The 21,202-nt window shown below is 57.3% G+C and overlaps 1 protein-coding gene across 5 annotated transcripts; it reads left to right on the top strand.

Annotated features, from left to right (window-relative positions):
- The first annotated feature begins 2,535 nt into the window (after positions 1-2,535).
- Positions 2,536-20,940, top strand: PATZ1 (POZ/BTB and AT hook containing zinc finger 1). 5 transcript variants are annotated; one of them, XM_061169775.1, is made up of 5 exons: positions 2,536-4,089; positions 5,471-5,534; positions 11,910-12,081; positions 17,891-18,028; positions 19,461-20,940. In XM_061169775.1, the coding sequence occupies exons 1-5, from the start codon at positions 2,819-2,821 to the stop codon at positions 19,877-19,879; spliced, it is 2,064 nt and encodes a 687-aa protein (XP_061025758.1). In that variant the 5' UTR covers positions 2,536-2,818; the 3' UTR covers positions 19,880-20,940. The 5 variants fall into 5 exon arrangements, with proteins under 5 accessions (XP_061025758.1, XP_061025761.1, XP_061025762.1 ...); XM_061169778.1 differs by having other exon boundaries at positions 17,956-18,028; positions 19,461-19,580; XM_061169777.1 differs by lacking the exon at positions 17,891-18,028 and having other exon boundaries at positions 2,538-4,089; positions 19,464-20,940.
- Positions 20,941-21,202: the final 262 nt, after the last annotated feature.

Raw genomic sequence — 21,202 nt, 5'->3', positions numbered from 1 at the left:
GGAGGCACATCTCAGCACCCTGTTTTCTAAGCACGGCAGACTGGGAACCAATTCCTGGTTCATGTGGAGACACTGAGGGGGTGCAGAAGCCACTGGCAAGGAAGGGGCACACCCGGGTTAACCGGTTGGATTCCTGGCTCCACCATTATCTGTGTGGCCTTGGGCAAGTCATTCATTTTCCTGTTTCTTCATTGGTAGAATGGGAATATATTTACCTTGGAGAGAGTCTGTGTATATACTGCAGGCCCTCAGTAATCAGATCCCTCTTTCTTTGTGGCTGCTCTCAAACACAAAAATTGCCGGTTCCCAGAATCCACCAAAGAATCTGAGCTGTGGGTCAGAGAGGTTAGGGCACTAGCCCGAGGTGGCACAGCTAGTTTGGGCTTAGAACACAGATCGCCTGACTCCGGGTCTGGGGAACTTCCCTCAGTCCTCTAAGCTTCATCATTTATTTTCTCCAACAGGCATTTGGCACCTACTACGACCTAGGAAAGGCGGAGTTGTGTAAGGAGAGAGACCCAGCCCAGAATTATGTGCTGTGCAGACCTCACCACTTCAAGAGACAGGTGCTGCTGTCCCCGGTTTACATATTAGGAAACTGTGTTTAACTAAGGCTCAGAGAGGCCAAGTGACCGTCACCAAAACACTCAACCAGAGAAGGGGTGTCGAATTCGAACTCGTGTCCTCCCGCGGCGCCACCCCCGGAACCCGTGGGCGCGCGTGGCTCTGCGCAAGCAGGGCGCGCGGCGGTGGGAATCCCGAGCGGAGCTGGAAGCCTGGCCCGTTCATTTGCATGCTAATACCCAGAATGCTTTTCCCCCGCACACCGCTTTTCTTAATGGAAGCGCTCAGTTTGGAACCGTGGAAAGTTTGGAACACATACTTCGCTCCCTCTTTGCAACTGTGGGAACTTCCCGCCCGCACACGCGGTGCCTGCAGCCCAGGGCTCCAAGTTGGGCTGCCTGGCAGCGGCCGCCAGCTCTTCCCAGACAGATGAACCTCTGTGTCCAACCCGCGCGCGGCAGCATCTCCCGGACGGCCGGGACAAAGCGCCCAGGCCCGCCGGCGGGGCTCATGGCCCGAGCGCTCGGCGACTCGCTGGGCTGCGGGCGCCGGGGATGCTCCCGACCTCAGGAGGCCAAAGGGTGCTCCCTGGAGGGTCCAGTACCCCCATTTCCCTAGGGTGCGCGGGGATCCCTGCCCCTTCCCATCGCCCGTGCCTCTATGTTGTCGCCTCCCCGAGCTGGTTACTTTCCGCTCCCTGGGGCACAAAGCTTGGCGTGTGGCGGTTTGGGGGAGAGGGTGGACGATGGCCTCGTATCCCCAGCTCTTCCGGGGGCGCAGCCCCTTCGGTTCACTCAGTGCGCGGGGTCCAGAAGCAGCTCCGAAGGTTCGGCCTGCCCCCAGCTAGGACCCCGAGCCCTCTCTGGGGTTGGTAGCGGGGAGGCGCTTGCAGGCGACTTCTGGGGATTTCGGGCATCGAAGGGGGGCTCCGAAGGGTAGCCAACGCCCGCTCGACTTACGGGTGCACATCGCTGGCTGGGGAACCCACATCTGCCCCCCTCGGTCTCCCCCCACCCCCCGCCCCGTCCGCTTTCCGCCACTCTTGGCGGGGAGGGAGAGGCAGTGGGAGCTGGTTTGCTGGCTAGGCGCTTCGTTTGCATTGGTCCGGGGGGGCTGAGACTGCAGCCCCCGGCCCCGCGGGCGGGGTGGCGAGGCGGGGGCCGGACGGGGGCTCAGTCTGCGCTAGCATTGGCGGAGCAGGGGACTGGGAGGGGGGGCAGGAAGCGGGGGGGAGCGGAGCTGCGGGGGGGGTGTATAAATAGGGAAGGGGGGACGTGCATCCTCGGCTGGGTGAGGGGGGGGGCGCTCGGCACAAAGAAAGTGGAAAGTTTGCAGCGCTGGGCGGTCCGGGCCAGGGATTCGGGTGCGCACGTGCAGGGCCGGGGGCGCCGGGGGCCCCCCAAGCCGAGCTCGCCGTTTCTTTTTTTTTTCTGCAAGCGGAGGGGGGGTGTTGTTGGTATCGCCCCCTCCTTCTCCTCCCCCCAGGGGTGAAAGTGCAAGAGGAAGTGCAGCCGCTGCCATCTTTCCTCCGCTCCGAACACACGGAGCCCGGGGCCGCAGCGCCGCCGCTCCGCCGCCGCCTTCGCTCGGCCCGGGAAAGGGCCCGCCCTACCGCTGCCGCCGCCCGCCCGCTCCAGCCTTCGCTACCGACTCCGCCCGCCAAGCTCCGGGACCCGGCCCGCGCTGCCGCCCCGGTGCGCGCCCCGCCGCCGCCTTAGCCTTAGCCTTTTGTTTCCTCCGCTCCGGCGCCCCCGCCCCGGCTCGCGCTTTGCAGGGGACGCAGCGCGCGCCCCCAGCGGGCCCGGGAAAAACCGCGGCGCGCGCGCCTGCGCGACAAACCCCTCCTCCTCCTTCCTGCGCGCGCGCGCGCGCGCCCCCTTGGCTGCGCGCCGGCGCCGCCTGGCGGGCGGGAGGGGAGGTGGCAGGCGCGTTTGCGGGAGGGGCGCACCTCTGTGCTCGCGTACCCCCCGGAGGTAGACCGAGAAGGGGAGGCGGGCGGGCGGAGAGGAGAGAGGAGTGCACGATCCAGCAGGGGTGGGGGCAGCTATGTGGGAGGTGGTGTGCCCTGCCGTCTAGACAGTCCGTTCCGGGAAGGGGGCGTGTGCGCTCCGCGCACCTGCGAGACTACAGAGCCCCGGGCCGGCACGTGTGGGGAGTGTAGACACATTCGTTGCACCCCGCTTCTTGCTGCCTAGGGGAAGGGAGTGGGGCTGGCAAGTGACGCGGCCCGGTTTGTGGGGAGGGGGCGGCGGCCATGGAGCGAGTGAACGACGCTTCCTGCGGCCCGTCGGGCTGCTACACCTACCAGGTGAGCAGACACAGCACGGAGATGCTGCACAACCTGAACCAGCAGCGCAAAAACGGCGGGCGCTTCTGCGACGTGCTCCTGCGGGTGGGCGACGAGAGCTTCCCAGCGCACCGCGCGGTGCTGGCTGCCTGCAGCGAGTACTTTGAGTCGGTGTTTAGCGCCCAGTTGGGCGACGGCGGAGCTGCGGACGGGGGTCCCGCTGACGTGGGGGGCGCAGCGGCGGCCCCGGGTGGCGGGGCTGGGGGCAGCCGGGAGCTGGAGATGCACACCATCAGCTCCAAGGTGTTCGGGGACATCCTGGACTTCGCCTACACTTCCCGCATTGTGGTTCGCCTGGAGAGCTTCCCCGAGCTTATGACGGCCGCCAAGTTTCTGCTGATGAGGTCGGTCATTGAGATCTGCCAGGAAGTCATCAAACAGTCCAATGTGCAGATCCTGGTGCCCCCTGCCCGGGCCGACATCATGCTGTTTCGTCCCCCTGGGACCTCGGACTTGGGTTTCCCTTTGGACATGACCAACGGGGCAGCCTTGGCAGCCAACAGCAATGGCATCGCAGGCAGCATGCAGCCTGAGGAGGAGGCAGCTCGGGCGGCTGGTGCAGCCATTGCGAGCCAAGCCTCCCTGCCTGTGTTACCTGGGGTGGACCGCTTGCCCATGGTGGCCGGACCGCTGTCCCCCCAACTGCTGACTTCCCCATTCCCCAATGTGGCATCCAGTGCCCCTCCCCTGACTGGCAAGCGAGGCCGGGGCCGCCCAAGGAAGGCCAACCTGCTGGACTCAATGTTCGGGTCCCCAGGGGGCCTGAGGGAGGCAGGCATCCTTCCATGTGGCCTGTGTGGGAAGGTGTTCACTGATGCCAACCGGCTCCGGCAGCACGAGGCCCAGCATGGTGTCACCAGCCTCCAGCTGGGCTACATCGACCTTCCTCCTCCGAGGCTGGGTGAGAATGGGCTACCCATCTCTGAGGACCCCGACGGCCCCCGAAAGAGGAGCCGGACCAGGAAGCAGGTGGCCTGCGAGATCTGCGGCAAGATCTTTCGTGATGTGTACCATCTCAATCGGCACAAGCTGTCCCACTCGGGGGAGAAGCCCTATTCCTGCCCCGTGTGTGGGCTGCGGTTCAAGAGGAAAGATCGCATGTCCTACCACGTGCGGTCCCACGATGGGTCCGTGGGCAAGCCCTACATCTGCCAGAGCTGTGGGAAAGGCTTCTCCAGGTGAGGAATGGTGCCCACCCCCCATGACTTGTCCTATTCCTAACTCATGGAATAGCTCCTCTCCAAGAGCTGGGGGTGTGACACTTGCAGGGGGCTCACTTGACCTTGCAGGGCCATGTCAGGTTTGGGGAGAGTGTTTTAACGGCCCTGATTTTGAGATGATGTGGCCAAGAGCTGCTTTCTCTTCCCTCAGGGAAGTTCTCTGGCACTAGGCGTGCCCTACCGTCTCTCTTCCTTGGGGCCTGTGGGAAGGGGCCAGATTCCTCAGGCCGCAGCCACCGGGCCTCACCATTCTTCTCCCTGGGCTCCCTTTGTGTTTCCGGCACCAGGCAAGGGGCCCCCTCTGGGGGCGGGAGGCCAGGCTCCTCCAGCGACTTTCCCTGCTTGAATGGCCGCCGGGGGAGGGACTGAAACAAGTGCATCTGGGACTCCTTACGCTCCCACGCCTCCATGTCCCCCCGCACAGCACTGGCAATCCTGGGTCAGCAGACTCCGGCCTTGCCTCTCGCAGTCCCGGAATCACGGGGCACAGAGCTGGGCACCCAGAGTCTCTTCTGAACAGCGAAGCCTTTGATCTGCTCTGACCTGGTGGCTCCAGAGCCCACCTGAACCCACAGATCCCCTTTATGTTCACTGGACAGAGAGGAAGGAAAGCAGGATGTCGTTTTAGATTGACTTTTTAGTGAGCCTGATAAGGAACTGAAGACTTGTCTGCAAGCAGAGGGTTGTTTTTCCTCTTAAGAGAATATTCAGAATAAAAGGCTCGTTTTAACTTGCCTGGGTACTGAGGGCCTTGTGTGTATGAACGTAGGGATGGAGAACTCCCTCAGAGGGGCCCCAAGCAGGAACCAGTCTTACCGGTCAGGCAGCCCCTGCCCACCTGCTCTGTCGGGCATCTGGTTTACCAGCCCAGCTGGAGGCTTAAGGCTTCATCCCTTGGCCTCTGGGGACTGAATTCCATCCGGGTGGCATTCATTGGCTGCTGTGGCGGGAGAGGCTGGGGGAGGGGAATGCTGAGTTTCTAAGGGGCTTTAGTCTGGACAATGAATCACACATACCCCCTCCCGGAAAGGCTGCAGCAAGGCAGCCCAGTCTCATTCTAAAGCCCCCTCCTTGGGTCCTAGAAATCATTGAGTTTCTGGTGGGGGGAGGCGGGTAGGCAAGGTCAGAGACAAATGCTCACTCCCCTTCCCCCTCTAGAGAAGTCCAGGGCAGAGAGGCCTGGGCCTCAGGAGCCAGAGCTGGGTGGTGACTTTTCTTTGTCATGCTGGGGTGGGGTGAAGGAGTCCTCTCCAGCCTTGTGGGGGCAGGGGTCTGGCCAAGTTTGTAGCCCCCTCTCTTAAGGTCTTGTTTTAAAGTCTCTCTTGGTTCTCTTTTCTAGGCCTGATCACTTGAACGGACATATCAAGCAGGTGCACACTTCTGAGCGGCCTCACAAGTGTCAGGTAGGGGCTGGGCCGGGGCAGAGATGGGCTGAGAGAGAATGCTGCTGTCCTCACAGCTACGGCCATGAGCCAGCTGCTGTGCGTGCTGGGCTGGCTGACTGACCACCGCTGTGCACACCTCCCCCTCTGTCCCCCCACCGTCTGTCTGCTCTCCTCCTTTGTTCTCCCCCAGCCCCCTCCCTCCCACCGCTGATGTCCCCTCCTTCCTGGTCGCTGGGTCCTGGTTTCCAACCCGTCTCTGTCTTTGCTCTGTTGCTTGGCTTTCCTCTCCTGGCGTTTGCCAGCTCCTTGGATGGTGGACCACATTGCACAAGTGTCGTCCTGGGGGCACTGGCACCCCACTGGGTCCGGCTTCTGGTTCCCAGCAGTTTGCAGGGGCCACCGTGGGGTGGGAATGGCTTCTTAAGGGCTCCTGGCGGTCCAGCCAACAACTCTTCCCCTTGTATGCCCGGCAGCCTGACCTGAGTTGGAGCTCCTTCTGGGTCCCCTCAGCTCAGGGCACCAGGCCGCGGGGGTGGGAGTGGAGGCAGGGAGTGGTGCGATCACTGGCACCTGCTTAACCCATCCTGAGCCACGTGTGCACACAGCCAAGGGCTTCTGAGAACTGGAAAGTGAGGTGGTTTCCTGTCCTTGAGAGCTCTTTGTGTAGCAGTAGGTAGGGGAGGCTGGGCAAGATTCTCACCCTTGGTTTGTCTGCTTGAACAATATCTGGGGGCTCTGTGATGCCCAGAAAATTGAGCTTCCTCTCCTGGCCACTGAGCATTCCTGTGTGGGTGGAAAACACACTTCTATCTTCTCCTTGGTCGTCCCCCCTTTCCTGGGCCAAGTTCCCACCATCTGAGTGGGAGACAGAGTTGTGGGGTGCTTATTGCAACGTTTGGTGGGGTGATCTGCTTCTCTTTATCCTGTTGGTGGCAAGGACGAGGGTCTGGGGAGACCGATAATAGGGAGGGATGGACGTGCTCTAGGTGGGGCAGAGAGCCCCCAGGGGCCAGGTGCGGTGGTGTTCCCAGACGGCCAGGCGACCAGGGGTGGGCCTGCTGGGATGCGCCTGTGCCTCGCTGCCTCCTCTCCCTCTGTCTCTCATCACGGAGCACATTCTGACTCTCCCAGGTAGTGTGCTGAGCAGCCCAGCAGAGTAGGAGGAGCCCAGAGGGCAGTGGGGGCATGCCCGGTGGCCTGGGGGGGTAACCTGCACTCTCTGCCCTTTTTCCAGGTGTGGGTTGGGAGCAGCAGCGGCCTGCCGCCCCTGGAATCTCTTCCTAGCGACCTGCCATCATGGGACTTTGCCCAGCCTGCTTTGTGGAGGTCGTCCCATTCGGTTCCTGACACCGCCTTTTCCCTTTCTCTAAAAAAATCATTCCCAGCCCTCGAAAACCTGGGCCCGGCACCCTCCAGCAACGCTCTCTTCTGCCCAGCCCCGCCGGGCTATCTGAGGCAGGGTTGGACTGCCCCAGAGGGCAGCCGGGCCTTTACCCAGTGGCCTGTGGGCTAGCCGGGGCCTCCCGAGAGGGTTTTCTGTGGAGGGGAACGGCAGTGGCAGTGGTCTGAGCCCCCTGCTTTTGGGAGAGGCCAGCAGAGTGGTCCCTGCCCACCATGCCCAGCTCCTCCCTGGGTGACTTGGACTCTTTCCCAGCTCAAGGACCCCAAATAGGGGTAGCAAAGGGCTCCTTCCTGGGTCCTCCCCATGGTCTCCATGTTTCTTTCTGGGCTCTCTTGCCTTGTTTTCCCTCTTTAGCAGATGGCACCCCTGGGTGTCTGTCCTTGCCTGGAGGTTGATGCTTTCCTAGGAACTAAGCCACCGGCTTACATGCTTCCCTTCCCCTGGCATCACCTCCCCTAAGGGGTTTCTAGAATGGGGCCTGCCCACCCCTCCCCCAACTCTGGGAGTGAATCCTCCTCCAGAGGAGACTCCGGCGCAACTCCAACTGGGCCAACCATGCTGCCCTCGTCCCTTCCCACTCGCACAGGTCCGCTTTCATTTCTGGCTTGTGAATTAGACTTTTGTGGTTTTGAGGTTTATTAGCAGGTCTGCTCAGGAACTAGATTAACCAGTAGCTTTACATTGGGTCATCCCAATATATGGCTTTGGGTGCTGATAAAGCAGATGTAGACCTCCGTCGGATCCCAGTGGTGTGCCCTTCAGCCCCCGCGGGCTCTGCGGGGATAATAGGAGTGATGATAAAAGTTTTCATTCTAACATTTGAGGCTTTGTGTGTTTTGTCCTTGGTCTGTGTCATAACACTGACATCACTGTCCCTTGGTGTACGAGCCTGCTCCTGCCCTGCCCCTCCGACACACACACTCTCACAAGCCTGCTGGCCCTGCCTCCAGCCCCACAGCCAGAACTCCCCTAACAGTGACCTGGCAGGTGCAGGTGAAGACGTGCTGCCTCTCAGGCTCTGAGCTGGCTGGCCAGGTGTGCCTGGGCTTTGTAACAGCAGGGGCATCTGTTTTGCATGGTGTGTCTGCTGAAAGTATCAGAGGTGAAGAGACAGCTCTCTGGGAGTTGGTTCCTTTAGCCCCTGGCAGAGTTGGGCATGGGCCATACCTCTTGGTCCCTCCTGATGCCACAGAGGAGACAGTAGGGGCCAGTTATAGAGACGGGTGCCACAGCTTGAGGGGAAAGGCCCTCCGAACGTGGGGGCATGGGGGCTCAGGCTTGGCAGTGACACGCAAGTCTCCTTGGGGTTTGGCCTGAGTGTCCTTAAATGGCCCAGATGCCCCAATGCTGCTCGATCTGTTAGTGCTGTGGACTGGGACATTGACCCCAGATGGAGTTCAGCCTGAAGCCGAGAGGCTAGAACAGCTCAGACCTCTCCCATTGCTCCCAGTGGCCCCACTTCTCGGGGGCTGGTTGGGGCGGTTTGGGCTGGAGGGATAACTCATTAGGAATTGAAGTGGGAATAAGGGAGCTGACACCCTTGAGAAGAAGGGGGCCAGCAAGGCCTATGGTGCTGAGCCCACATGCATTGCCCTCAGACTTTTCCAAGGCTATGGAAAAGACTACTTAAGATACCCCTTGAGGCTGCCAGGCTCACAGGCCACCAAGAGTAGGTGTGCACCGGTGCCCCTGGTACCATTGAGGCCCCATTCCTGAGCTGTTCAACCTTTGGGAAGAAAAGCATTCGGAAGTCTGGGACGGGGAGAAACTGGCAGGGAGGGAAGGGAGCCTGGCTGGGGCTCGGTGTTGAGTGGTGATGAACCTCTCTGGGGGCTGGGCCAGGACCTGGCAGGTGTGCCTCCAGCAATAGCAGGCTGCCTGTGCGCAGGGCTGGGGGCGAGGTGGCCGTTCCCAGCACCACCGGCGATCGATTGGGGTGCTGATCCCGTCAGGGTCCCTCTGCCTTCTCCCTGCCTCCAGGACAGGAAGTGTTTTTCTCTTGAGTGGCCCCAGCATGGAGGTTCCGGGCACCCCCTTCTTTGAGATCCATCTCTCTCCTCAGCCTTTCTCTCCTGGGTTAAGTGACCAGGCCTTTTATGTTCGGTGTTGTCTGAACTTCTGGCAGGCCTAGACTCGGACTTGGGCACTTTCACAGTTCCTCCAGAAAGCCTTGGGTACTCCAGCCACAAAGGGTCAATCCTGGCACAGAGAAGCCAACCACCATTTCAGCTTGGCTTTGTAACACAGTGATAGTTTTTGTTGCATTTGTGTTTTGTTTTGTTTTGTTTTCCCAGCAGCAGATTTACATTCCTAATTATGTTTGCTCAGGCTAAAGTTTGCTTTCATTCCTTGAGAGATAATCAATGGAGGACAGGGTGGGAGCACTCAGCCTGGTCTGCGGTTTTAATTTTGCTTAGCTAATCCCCCAAATAGATAATTCACTTTTGGATAATTGAGGTCTGGCTGTCCATTATCTTTCGTTAGCAAAGTATGACAGGCAGTGCTTTAAGGGACACATCCCAAAAGAAAGTTGGCAAGAGAAACAAGGCATCTCTTTCACATCCCTCTAGTGGCACCCTCTCCCAGGGGCCACAGAAGGTGGGATCCTGAATGTGTGGTTTCAGCTGCATTTTCTTACACCTAGTCCGTGGTTGGCTCCTTTGAGTTCTGCGGTGTAGACCACACTGCCTCTTGTCATTGTGGCGGTGGTCCTCAGGTCGCTGTCCGGCCAAGCCGGCTCTCGTCCCCAGATAAATCAACAGGTGCACCCCTCTCTCCCGCAGGTGTTCACGGCACCCCTTACTCTGGTTTACAGTCTGGTGGGGCTGGGGGAAGATTCAGTTTTCCACCCACTGTGGCCTATGATTGGGTCACAAGGTCCCTGACGGGGGGCCCATCTGTGGCCATGAGACCAAGCACCCATGGTGCTTTCTGAGTCACCTAAGTGCTCAAGTTTCCCTGCACAGATCCTGTCACCTCTATCAGGACAGCCCTGGCTACCAAGTACACTGATAAAAACTATCCACACCTTTCACCAGAAGCTACCTCTGCTGAGGCTGGAGGTGGTAAGAACACATGCTCAGGGGCTGGTTCTCCGTCCAGCTGCCCCAAGTCCTCTCAGGACCTCTGTCTGCCCGGCTGTAAATCGGGGAGGAGGGGAATACCCCAGGGTGGCCAGGAGGATCGGTAGGGCAGTGGCCCGGCAGTGGCAGGGTGTTGCTTTCTCTAGTAGCTGAGCCCTGTGCTTTGTGCAAATTACTCTCTAAACTTAGCTCCCTCATTTGTCAGATGAATAAACTTAATATATAAAACATGAAAGCAGTACACTTGACCCTTGAACAACATGGAGGTTAGGGGCGTCGACCCTCCGAGCAGTCAAAAATACACATACAACTTAGTGTCGGCCCTCTGTGTATGCGATTCTTCCACGTCCGCGGTTCCACATCCGCGGGTTCAGCAAACTGCAGATGGTGTACCACCTACCGTAGTATTTACTGTTGAAAAAAAATTCGCGTATAAGTGGACTCGTTCAGTTCAAACCCTGGAAAACTGTTCAAGGGTCAACTGTATTTTATTAGCATAAATTGTTCTATTCAAATGTGTAACATTTATTCAAAAGATAACGACTAAGAAGAGCTCAGCTGGTCCTGATGCAGACATTTGGGGTTGGGGTAGCAACCACAGTGTCTTCTACCTCCACAGCACCGAATGCATTTGTTTCTCGCTCTGATTGTACAGTAAAGCAATAGACAGACGTTGTACATGGTGACAGTGTTCAGACACTTACCTTAAAGTCTCAGGATCTCAGGATCTGTTTCTGTTCAGTGGAGCCGCAGGAACACCTCCATTCTAGCCAGTTAATGGGGTGGCGGGTCTTCAGTGGGTTAGCGTTCGGTCTGTGATGCAATTAAAGGTGAATGTTGCTTTCTTTTGTGGCTCTCAAGTAGTAAACACACACGTACAGAGAAAAGAAATGAGTCAACCTTGACTAGAACTCCTGAGACACATCCGTAGATCCAAAATAGTGAAGGTCACCAGATTCAACTCTCCTGAGGGCTTTCCCGACGTTCCGTGACCTCCACGGCTGGGCAGCCATGCAGGCCCGGGCTGGGGGAGAGATGTTGGGGGTAGACCCAGGGCTGAGACCGAGTCAGGGGACCCGGGGCTGCCTTCCCAGGGTGTGGTACTGACTGCAGCTCCTGGCCGGTGGGGTGAGAGCACGGCCTGCCTCAAGGGCCACCGTGAGGATGCACTGCATGCGACGAAGTCCTCTGAAGGTGGAGCCTGGGGCCTGCCTGGCACGGTGGGGGGCACTGGTCAGTGCAGGGTGGTGCCATCCTTGTTGGCACCAGCACTGGGGTTCCACAGATGCCCCCGGAGCCTCCGGCCCTCATTCTCTGCTAATTTTCACATTCGCAAAATTGACACTGTCACTTTATGGGCTGCTTTCTCAATACAAACGCACACGGATATTATGAAGAGTAATCTGTGTGTTCTGTCCTGCCTTTCCTTTCCATTTCCCTGTGGCCACGATTAATGTCGCTTTTGAATAAAGTGAGTAAATTGGATTCTTTGTATAAAGCAACCAGGAGAAACCCAGGGTGGAGAAGGTGAAGACTGTTCCGTTTATATGCCAATAGCTCTTCTGTAAATTCACTGACAGCCAATGCAACTAACATCAGTTCTTAAATGTTTAAGAATGAAAAACCCCTAGCTCTTTTGTTTTGCAAAACTCAGCCTGCCATGTAATGTGCATGTTGGGGGATGGTGGGAACCAGTGATCCTAGCTCAGGGGTCCTGTGGGGAAGACCATGGGGAGTAGGAGCGGCTTACTTGGCATCTGGGGAGGAAGCCTGGCCGCATTCTCAAGTTCTCTTTATACAGGGAGTCCGTGTGTCGGCCGGAAATGGCTTTGTGCCACAGTGTGCTTGGTAGGGAGTTGGGTGTGGACGCCAGCTTTTACCTCACCCCGTTTTCCTTTCTGCCCTCAGACCTGCAATGCTTCTTTTGCTACCCGAGACCGTCTGCGCTCCCACCTGGCCTGTCACGAAGACAAGGTGCCCTGCCAGGTATGCGGGAAGTACTTGAGGGCGGCGTACATGGCAGACCACCTGAAGAAGCACAGCGAGGGGCCCAGCAACTTCTGCAGTATCTGTAACCGAGGTAATCTCCCTGCTATTTCCTCATGTCCAGGGGATGGGCCTGAGCCCATGTGGGAGGCCGAGGGGTGTCTGACCACCCTGCCTCAGGCTCCACTCTGCACGGCCAGCCCTCCCTCCCTTCCCACTGAGCGATAAACACCTTATCCCCCAGCTAGCTGTTTGTCACCCTTTCCTTTCCAAGAAACCTGGGGTGCTTGGAACGGGAGTTGCCAGGAGCTCAGCAAGTGGGAACAGCAGAGAGTGTTGTTCCCAAGCTTGGGCCCATGACACACCTGCTGCCCAGGGGGCAGGATGGATGCGCTGAACTACTGAGGTTGGTGGGAGTCATTAGGCCCCAAGAGGTGGGAGAATGAGGGGTCCTGCTCAAGAGCTTTGCTGGCTGATCCACTGGCACGTGAAAGTCAGCAGCCAGGTAAGGACGTCGAGTCTGGAGATGGACAAGGGCCAAAACTTTCTAGCACAAATGGTCAGAAGAGCCCAGGCCCAGGTAGATTGTGGCCTTGACGAGAGCGGAAAGTGGCAGGTGCTCTGAGCAGGGCAGCGTGCTTGCGGCCGAGGTTGGCCTAGGTGGCATCTGTGGCCCTGGTGTTGTGTTGGATGAAGTCTGGCCTGTCCCTGAGCTTCTGCCAGGGCTCGTTGGCTGCTGGAAGGGCTGAGGTTCGTGTTTTGCAAGCAGCGTCAGTGAAGGAGGCTGCGCCTTACCTGCTGAAGGAGTTGGGGCAGCTGTCTGGTGAGCGTGAGGATGCTTCTGCATGGTGCGCTTGCTTTGGCCAGGTGGGGACGTGGCTGGAGAGTCCTATCTCCTGGGACACTCTTTGTCGCAACACTTCTGGAAGTCTTGAGTGTGGCTTACTAGATTGAGCACTAAGCCAGGAGGCAGGGGACCCAGGGTTTAGCTGGCCCCTCCCACCTCACCCTCCTGTGTGACCTTGAACTCTCCCTTCCCCTCTCGAAGGCTCAGTCTCTTCATCTCTAAAGGGGGTTGAGAACATCCCCCTTGCCCACCTCACAGGGTTGCTGTGAGGATCCCGGGAGACAAGGTAGGTGAAAGTTCTCTGAACCCTGCAGGCAGCAGCACACTTGGGAGGCCCTCCTTACACTTCGTAACTGTCAGGAAAGACACAGCTCGCTGACACTCTGATTTGGACCAGGTGCAAGCCCCCTGCAGTCCTTGGCTGGAAACTTTGAGTCCTGTGCTATCTCCACATGCCCTGAGGTTGCTGGTGGAGGGAGCCTGCTGAGTGTCTGGGTGTTCTCTTGGTGCCCTGAGCTGGGTTCCTCCCGGGGACTGCACACCTGGGGTTTGCCTTGAAGGCCATTCGATGTCAACGTTTGTACCACCAGGAAACCTGCTGTGGAAGCAGGGAGGTGGTCAGAAAAGCTGCTTAAGCATCTGTCCTATTTTCTGATATGTCAATAGAGCCCTTTCTGGCAGGAGCTTCCTCCGGGGAGCTAGCAGTGGGGCTGTGTGTGGAGAGAGCCATCAGGCTGTGGCTGCCCAGCTCTAGGAAGAGATGGTTCCTTGTCTCACTTCATTCCGTGGCTTCCTGACCGCGCCCCCAACTAACTCGAGACCTGCTGCAACGGTGCTGTCAGCGGGTGTTCTGTCGGGGTTTCAAGGTTGAAGTTCTCAGCCTGAGAGTTGGGGTCAGAGACCAGAGGCGGTAAACCAGTTAGGGCGGAGGAGGATGCCAATGAGGAAACTGAGATAAAGCCTGGATTACAAAGTGGCGGGGAGCTGAGTGGGGGACCCAGGGCCACAGCCCCTGTGGGCCCCGCTCAGGAGGAAAGAAAAGCTGTGAGCAGCTGGGAATAGCAGGGAAAGTCGACCCAGTTAGGAGACAGCTGATGTGGCAAAGCCAACAACTATTGTACGTCAGGATTTGTTTTCCCTGGGCTGGTAAAGAGGACTTGGGCAGCAGCCACAGGCCACGTGGCCAGGGTGGGAGTGCCCGGAGAGTAGAACCAGAGCCCACCTTTCCTCAGAAAAGCCAACGCTAGATCTGGGTCGTAAGCAAAACAGCTTTGGGGGAATTCCCTGGCAGTCCAGTGGTTAGGACTCCGCGCTCTCGCTGCCGAGGGCCTGGGTTCAGTCCCTGGTCAGGGAAGGAGGATCCCACAAGCCGCGTGGCATGGCCAAAAAAAAAAAACACCCAAAAGCCAAAACAGAAAAACCCAGCTTTGGGTCCCAGAGTCGGAGCAGGAAGTCCCATTCCTCCAAGAAGACAGAAGAGGGCTCTAGTCTAAACCACCCTGGATCCTCAGAAGGAAGAGAAAACAATTTTCGTCTTCATCAGAAGAGAAGGAGCAGGATTCTACCTCTGGACTCATTTCTTCGGCAGAAATGGGAAAAGACGCCTCCCTTCCCCTCCAAAAAAGAAGAGGAAGGGGAAGGCAGTTTTTCCAGGAAGAGGATAGGCCGCCAAAGACACTGAGACACTGGAATCAGAATGCAGGGAGCTCTGGGCCGTCCTTTCAAGGCTGTGACTACAGGAGGAGCTGCAGGAATAAATGGATGTTCTCTCTACAAGGGTTCAAGCAAAGGCTAACATTCAGCCAGCCGGTTAGCAGGTGAGGCCGGATCAGGTGAATTTCCAGGTGCCCTGAGATCCTCCAGTCCCAGCAATTCTTAAGCAATCAGCTTAACCACCCATCCATCTGCCTACTTTCAGCCACACGAACTTGCCTGTGAAGAATGGGAGAGAGGAGATGCAGCCGGTGGCCCAGCCCCACACTGGAGACAGATGACCTTGTCTTTGTCCTGGAGACATATCAGGACGTAGACCATCCCATCTGCAGAGAAGATAACTTGCAGTGGGAGGAGTATGATGGCTACAAAAGCCTGTTTCCTCACATTCAAGTTGAGGAAATCAGTTGAGTTGAACAGTGGGAAGGACCTGGTAGATTGCCACGATTTCCCTTCTTTTTAAGTTTCTGTAGCCGGGTCTTTGCGTAGATGTGTATGAGGGAGGGAGCGGGAAAGCGTATTGGGATTCTGTCTTTGACCGAGACAACACTTGCACTCAAATATCTGCTTAAAGGGTAGAGAAAGCCTTCTCTCCAGCCAGAGGCAAGCGCCAGTGGTAGACGCAGACAGCCTGCCGTCCCCTGGACTGAGCTGACCCAAGCCTACTTGGTGCCCCCCCTCCAGCACGGCTCAGTTGGGCACAGCCCCACCAAGGTGTGGACAAGAAGAAAGCCGTCCCTGACCCCTGCACAGATGTGGAAGCTGCCAAGGAGGGTTTGCTTCCAGAGTGCGAATTACAGCACACCAGGCAAGAAAATGCAGTGGAGGAGCAGTAGCCTCGTGGTAGCATATTCTCCGTATCTGGAGCGCGAGAGAGGGTGGCCTGTCGGTGGTGGTGGAGTCACGTGTGTGCTCAGTGTCCCCATCACTCTGATGCTTGTATCAAGCTTCCTCTTTGGTTCTTGGTTAATCAGTGGTGAATGGGCAGGTGAGTTTAGAATTCCGGCCAAATGCGTCTGGCTTCAGAGATACGTTCACAGAAACTCGGCTTCTGTTTTACCCCAAAACTTGGCTGCTGAGCTGCTCTGTGTTTAAATTCTGGGCTTTAGGTGGCAACTGTGGATCCACGCCTACCACCCGCCATGTGGTTTTGCTATAGATAGTAAGTAGTCTGCAGCTGGGGCAGCGTCAAGGGGACCCTGCCACGTGGTCCCCAGACCGTTTTTCGGGAGAAAACAGTGAGTTTTCATTGAGCATCTGCTGTGTTCCCCAGCATAGCTTTTCCCACAAGGAGTAAATATAATAGTTCCTGGTGCTCCTTCCCTCCTTTCCCGTCCCTCTTGATTGCAGTGGCCCTGCCCTGGTGCACCGTGCAGAGAGCTTCAAACCACTTCAGAGGGCCCCGCAAGGGATTAAAAAACAAAGAAAAAAATTCCCTTCTAAAGTGGTATCATCGCATCAGTCAGAAAGTCCTGATATTTCTGTTGGTTGCCAGGGCCGCAGCGCCATCCGTGGGGCAGGGCTGAGATCCTCTGTCCTGTGAGTCTCATCTGCTCCTTCCTGACCAGCCTCCCTCCGAGGAGTGTTTATATGGGACCCTCGTACGTCAGTCTGTCCCCTGCTTGGCCCCAGGCAGACCACTTGGTCACAGCGCAGGACATCGTGCTCTACCAGGCAGGGCAGGACAGCAGCATCTGGTCCAGGAGGGTCTTCTTTGTCAGGAAAGGAAGGAAGATTCACACAGCCCTCCATTTCCCTCCAGAACCACCAGCTGCTACCATCGGGGGGATGTTTGTTGAATAAGATTCCCACAGGTCAGCCTGTCTACCAGCAGCTTTCATTCTAATCCACCAACATGGCAGAGAGATACAGGAATGTAAATGGTGATAATGGAGCCTACTGCAAAAGTTGAAGGGATGTTTCTAGGGCCAGGACCAAGACACAGAGACTATTAGAGAGTCTGCCCAGTGGTGAAGGACCACATGGTGACACGTGGTCCTGGGGCTAGAGTCCAGGCTCTGCCATTTAGCAGCTGTACATGTGGCTGCAAAGCACAGAGCAATGCACGCGGTGTGCTGGGTCCGCACATCTCTGTCACTCGCTGAAGGTGACCTTTATTGTAGTTCCAGTAGCATTCGAAAGCCCAGGCCAATTCAGACTTTTTTCAAACAAGTCTTGTGCAGACATTACACAGTACTCTCCAGCCTCTGGCCCATTAGTAGTGGATCCCACTGCTACCCCGTGACTGTAATTTAACGAGGGAATGAAAGTACCCGAGGATGTGTCAGCTGCATCTGGAGTGGACTAAAGGAACACCATCTAGGCATAGCGCCCCAAGTGGGCCTTTTGCCGAAAAGTTTTGGTTCCTGCCGAAGGCACTTTCGGATCCTTGAGTATGGGAGGATTTGATGTCCCAGCTCCTTCCTGCGGAAACCCAAGTGGAAATCCTTTGACTGGCCCACCTGGTTCCATCTCCTCGGACTCATGGCTGCTGTGGAAATTGGCCCGAGATCACTCTTCCCAGCCCGAGGCATCTCGAGGCTCAAACTGACTGGAGCATCTGGGTGGGGCTGGAGCAGATCCCAGAAGGTTGGATTGCCCCTCCCCCAAAATAAAGACAAGGATTGTGCCTATTTCTTCTTCCTTAAGTGAACCTGTTGGATCCTCCAAAACCGAACCAAGAAGACCACCGTGAATAAGAGATGACTGCACACCCCCTTTAACATAACTTCCTATTTTCATTGTTCTTGAAAAGGTCTAAACAGTTACTAAACCCAGTTATTCTGAAGGTGAGAAAGTTTGCAAAATAGAGCATGTCTTAACAGGTAGAAGAAGGGGGACTCCCGGAGGCATTTCTTTGGGATTTCATCTTGCCTCCGTCTGGCTTCTTGCGCAGATGGTTTGCCTTCACACGTGTTCAGCGGCGTTCTGCCGGCTGGAGTCCCGTGGCTGCCCTGGAGCCCCATGTACCTTCCTGACAGCGTTTCTAGCCGTGGTCCCTGCAGCTGGTCTGGGGCTGTGGACCATCCGTTCAGACCACTTGTTACTGAGGTGCCAAGCGAGCCGAGGCAGTTGGCCTCTGGCCCTGGCTGGAGTGGGATCTCAGGCCATCCCTCCAGGCAGCCTCCACAGCCTTGCAGAGCGGGCTCTGCAGAGAAGCCGACTCGAGGACAGTGCCACCCTCCCTCCTGAGCCAGGTGGCTCCTGTGGTTGCAGCGCCTTTGAGCCAAGGAGGGGCCCCTTCTAGGAGTGCTAGCCAGTGCGGCCAGAGGAGAGGCGTGGGGGAAGCAGAGAGGTGTCTGTGTGCCGGCTGCGGGATCTCATCTCCTTTTGTCTTGTTTAGGTTTCTCCTCTGCCTCCTACTTAAAGGTCCATGTTAAAACCCACCACGGTGTTCCCCTTCCCCAGGTCTCCAGGCACCAGGAGCCCATCCCGAATGGGGGAGCAGCGTTCCACTGCGCCAGGACCTATGGCAACAAAGGCAAGCGACCCCTTGCTCTGCACTTTGCTTCTCTGCGCAGGCTGTGTTGTGGGGGCGCTGGGCCGGGCGTGGGGAGGCGTGAAGGCTGCCGGCTTGCTGGCCGCCTCAAGGAGGCTCGAGATCTGAGTGGCAGTGGCCTCCAGGACAAAAGTCACAGTGGGGAATCTCACTCCAGGGCGGTGAGTGAGGCTTTAGGGCCCTGCCGAGATCCAGCCCCCGCCTCCTCTTCCCCAGCACCCGCCTCGCTCCTGGCCAGCCCCCACGTCCAGAGCCCTGCAGGGACGACCCGGGCCCAGGGCAGGAAGAGGAGCCCTGCATGATGAGCCTCTGGACCTGTCCATTGCCTGTGGCCCTTTAAGGATGGCGTGGAGCTGTGGCTGAATGCTTTCTTCTCCTTTGACCCTGTGGGCAGGGGGAGCCAAGGTCTGGCTTCCCCCTCGGTAGGGGTGGTTGGTTGCTGTGACCAGGCCTTTCCGGAGAGCCTCTGGCCGCGTTTGTGAGATGCATGGTGCCGACTCCGAGTTGGTTTGGTTTGCGTAGAGCTCCCTAGGCCCCACCTCCACTTGTTGATTCGGGTTGTTCTGTGGTTTTTCAAGTTGTTGTTGCCTTGGGGATGACGCCAGGGGCTTGGCAGATGGCAGAGATGGCATGCTCCACGCTCCCATCACCGACTTCCCTTCCCGGCATGGCGCTCTGAACCCAGGCAGGAAGGAGCTCATTGTGGAGGATTCACGTGTGGGCCGGGCAAGGCAGATCAGTGAGGACTGTCTCGAGGACCAGCTTGTTCTGGGCCCTGTGTAGGGACAGCTGGCCGATTGAGTTGTTTAGTTCCTTCTAAGCTGTGTGCTTTGGCAACTTGGCCTGGAAGGCTTCTGGCAGGCAGAGGCAGTGAGGGCAGGGCTTGTGTTTGCAGCGTTGGGAAAAGGACTGGCTCTGACTCAGCCGTCGATAGGGTCTGCCTGGGTTGAGGAGCCCGCGGCTCTGGTTCTGCCTTGCTAGGGTGCAGCCAGTCTGCTGCAGAGGTAGGCCACTGACGTACCTGCTCAGCATCATCACAACAGCTGTTTTACCCTCAGAGGCACCCAAGAGAGCGCCTAGGAGCTGGGGGTCTTGGGTTGTCCTGGGTGGAGACAGAGGAGGTCCCCTCTCCATACCCTTCCTTGAAGCAGGCCGAGATGGTGGTGAGCAGTACACGTGCGCCTGCATGAAGAGTCCGCGGCGAGGGAGGCTGGCAGCCCCAGGCCCTGCTGTCTCACCCCTGTAGGCACGCCAGGCTCCCTGACTGACCAGCTGAACCTCTGTGGGTTCTGCTGGGCGGTGGCTGGCCATCGGCTGCCCTCCACGAGCCTGTGAGCTGGCCCCTGGTGACCCCTCCGAGGGGGCATCCCCATAGCCTGACCTCACCGCTCCTCTGTGTTCTGTTTCCTCCTAGAAGGCCAGAAATGCTCACATCAGGATCCGATTGAGAGCTCCGACTCCTACGGCGACCTCTCGGATGCCAGCGACCTGAAGACGCCCGAGAAACAGAGCACCAATGGATCCTTCTCCTGTGACATGGCGGTCCCCAAAAACAAAATGGAGTCTGACGGGGAGAAGAAGTACCCCTGCCCCGAGTGCGGGAGCTTCTTCCGCTCCAAGTCCTACTTGAACAAACACATCCAGAAGGTGCATGTCCGGGCCCTCGGGGGCCCCCTGGGGGACCTGGGCCCTGCCCTTGGCTCGCCTTTCTCTCCCCAGCAGAACATGTCTCTCCTCGAGTCCTTTGGGTTTCAGATTGTTCAGTCGGCGTTTGCATCATCTCTGGTAGATCCTGAGGTCGACCAGCAGCCCATGGGGCCTGAGGGCAAGTGAGGCAGATGCTGCGTCCCGGCAGAAACGGCCACCGGGGACCGCTGAGAAATGCTGTGAATGCGGAGGGAAGTGGTGTCTTTGGGTTCTGTAGCTGAGAGATTTTTATTCGTTTTTAACTCCCCCTCCAGCCCTGTCACCCACCCCTATCTCCCAATGGTCTTTAGAAATAGATTCTCATCTGATACTCGGCAGAAATATCTGCGAGACCCGGTATGGGATGAGGGCAGAAAACACTACACAGGCCTCCAAGGCAACACCAGGGCTGGTTTCTCTAACGGGTGGAAGCTGGAGCCCCTGGTGCTCAGTCTTAGTGACCCCAATTCCACACCCGCACCTGACAGCATTCTGGGACCTCGGTGATTTTGGTCCCCTGCCCCTTCTCTAATCCCTCATTCCCCCTTCTCATATCCCTCAAAAGATACCACAGTAGGGTCTGTGCCCACTTACACAATGCTGATGCCCAACTGTTTTTAAGGAAGCTGGAAGCCTACAGCATCCCGTGGACCATGGGGTGAGTGTCCTCTGAGAGCCCCCTGAGCTTGACCTTTGACCTGGAGGGCCCCAGACCTTTCTGAGCCCCGCTTGAAGGCTAGCATTTTGCCACTAGGACAAGCTTAGCAATCGAGGACACTCCTACCCCAAATTCCAGTTCTTAGGTGATTTTAACCATTCAACTTGCTGTTGGGTTTTAATTCTCTAATTATTATTATTATTGTTATTATTTTTTAGGACCAGTTGTAGTGAATTGCTACTGAAAGCTATCCCAGGTGATACAGAGCTCTTTGTAAACCGCAGTCACACGTTAGGGTTTAGGATTAAACTTTGTTTAGATGTACCATAATTAACTTGGCTAGTTGATGTTTGGAGTCTATGGAAGAAATAGTTTTATGCAAAATTTAAAAAATGCCAGTCTGGTCAGGGAGGGAGGGGGTTTCAGTGCTGTTGGAAGGCAGGAGAGCTGGCAGGTGGGGACATCATACACCTCGGTTGTATCACACGTGAGCAAGCCCAGGTTGACCCTGTGATGTGAGTTGATCTGATCAGACTGTATTAAAAATGTTAGTACGTTACTCTGCCTGCTCCCCTGAGTCTGGTTTTTCTCTGGGACCCAGAGGGTGGGCAGTCTGTGCCCCTGCACCTGGGTTGGGTGGGATCCCAGGAGACCTCTCTTCCTCTTCACTGCACCAGTCCCACTGGGATTGACAGGTGGGTGCTTCCCCTGCAGACTCAGCTGCCACCATCCACCTACCCGCTCTCTCCTGGTCTTCACTGCTCTGTGCCCCAGACCCTGGGGTACAGTGGTGCATGGGACACCCTTGTGGA

Source organism: Eubalaena glacialis, chromosome 15, assembly GCF_028564815.1.
Source record: "Eubalaena glacialis isolate mEubGla1 chromosome 15, mEubGla1.1.hap2.+ XY, whole genome shotgun sequence".
Classification (NCBI taxonomy): domain Eukaryota; kingdom Metazoa; phylum Chordata; class Mammalia; order Artiodactyla; family Balaenidae; genus Eubalaena; species Eubalaena glacialis.
Note: the sequence above shows the minus strand (reverse complement) of the source record. Positions and strands in the feature narration are given on the sequence as shown.

Excerpts from the sequence above, each read along its gene's own strand:
- PATZ1 (XM_061169775.1), top strand. The coding sequence starts at position 2,819 with ATGGAGCGAGTGAACGACGCTTCCTGCGGCCCGTCGGGCTGCTACACC. Across the intron at positions 12,082-17,890 it reads CTGCAGTATCTGTAACCGAG|GTTTCTCCTCTGCCTCCTAC; the intron begins GTAATCTCCCTG and ends TGTCTTGTTTAG. Across the intron at positions 18,029-19,460 it reads CAGGACCTATGGCAACAAAG|AAGGCCAGAAATGCTCACAT; the intron begins GCAAGCGACCCC and ends GTTTCCTCCTAG.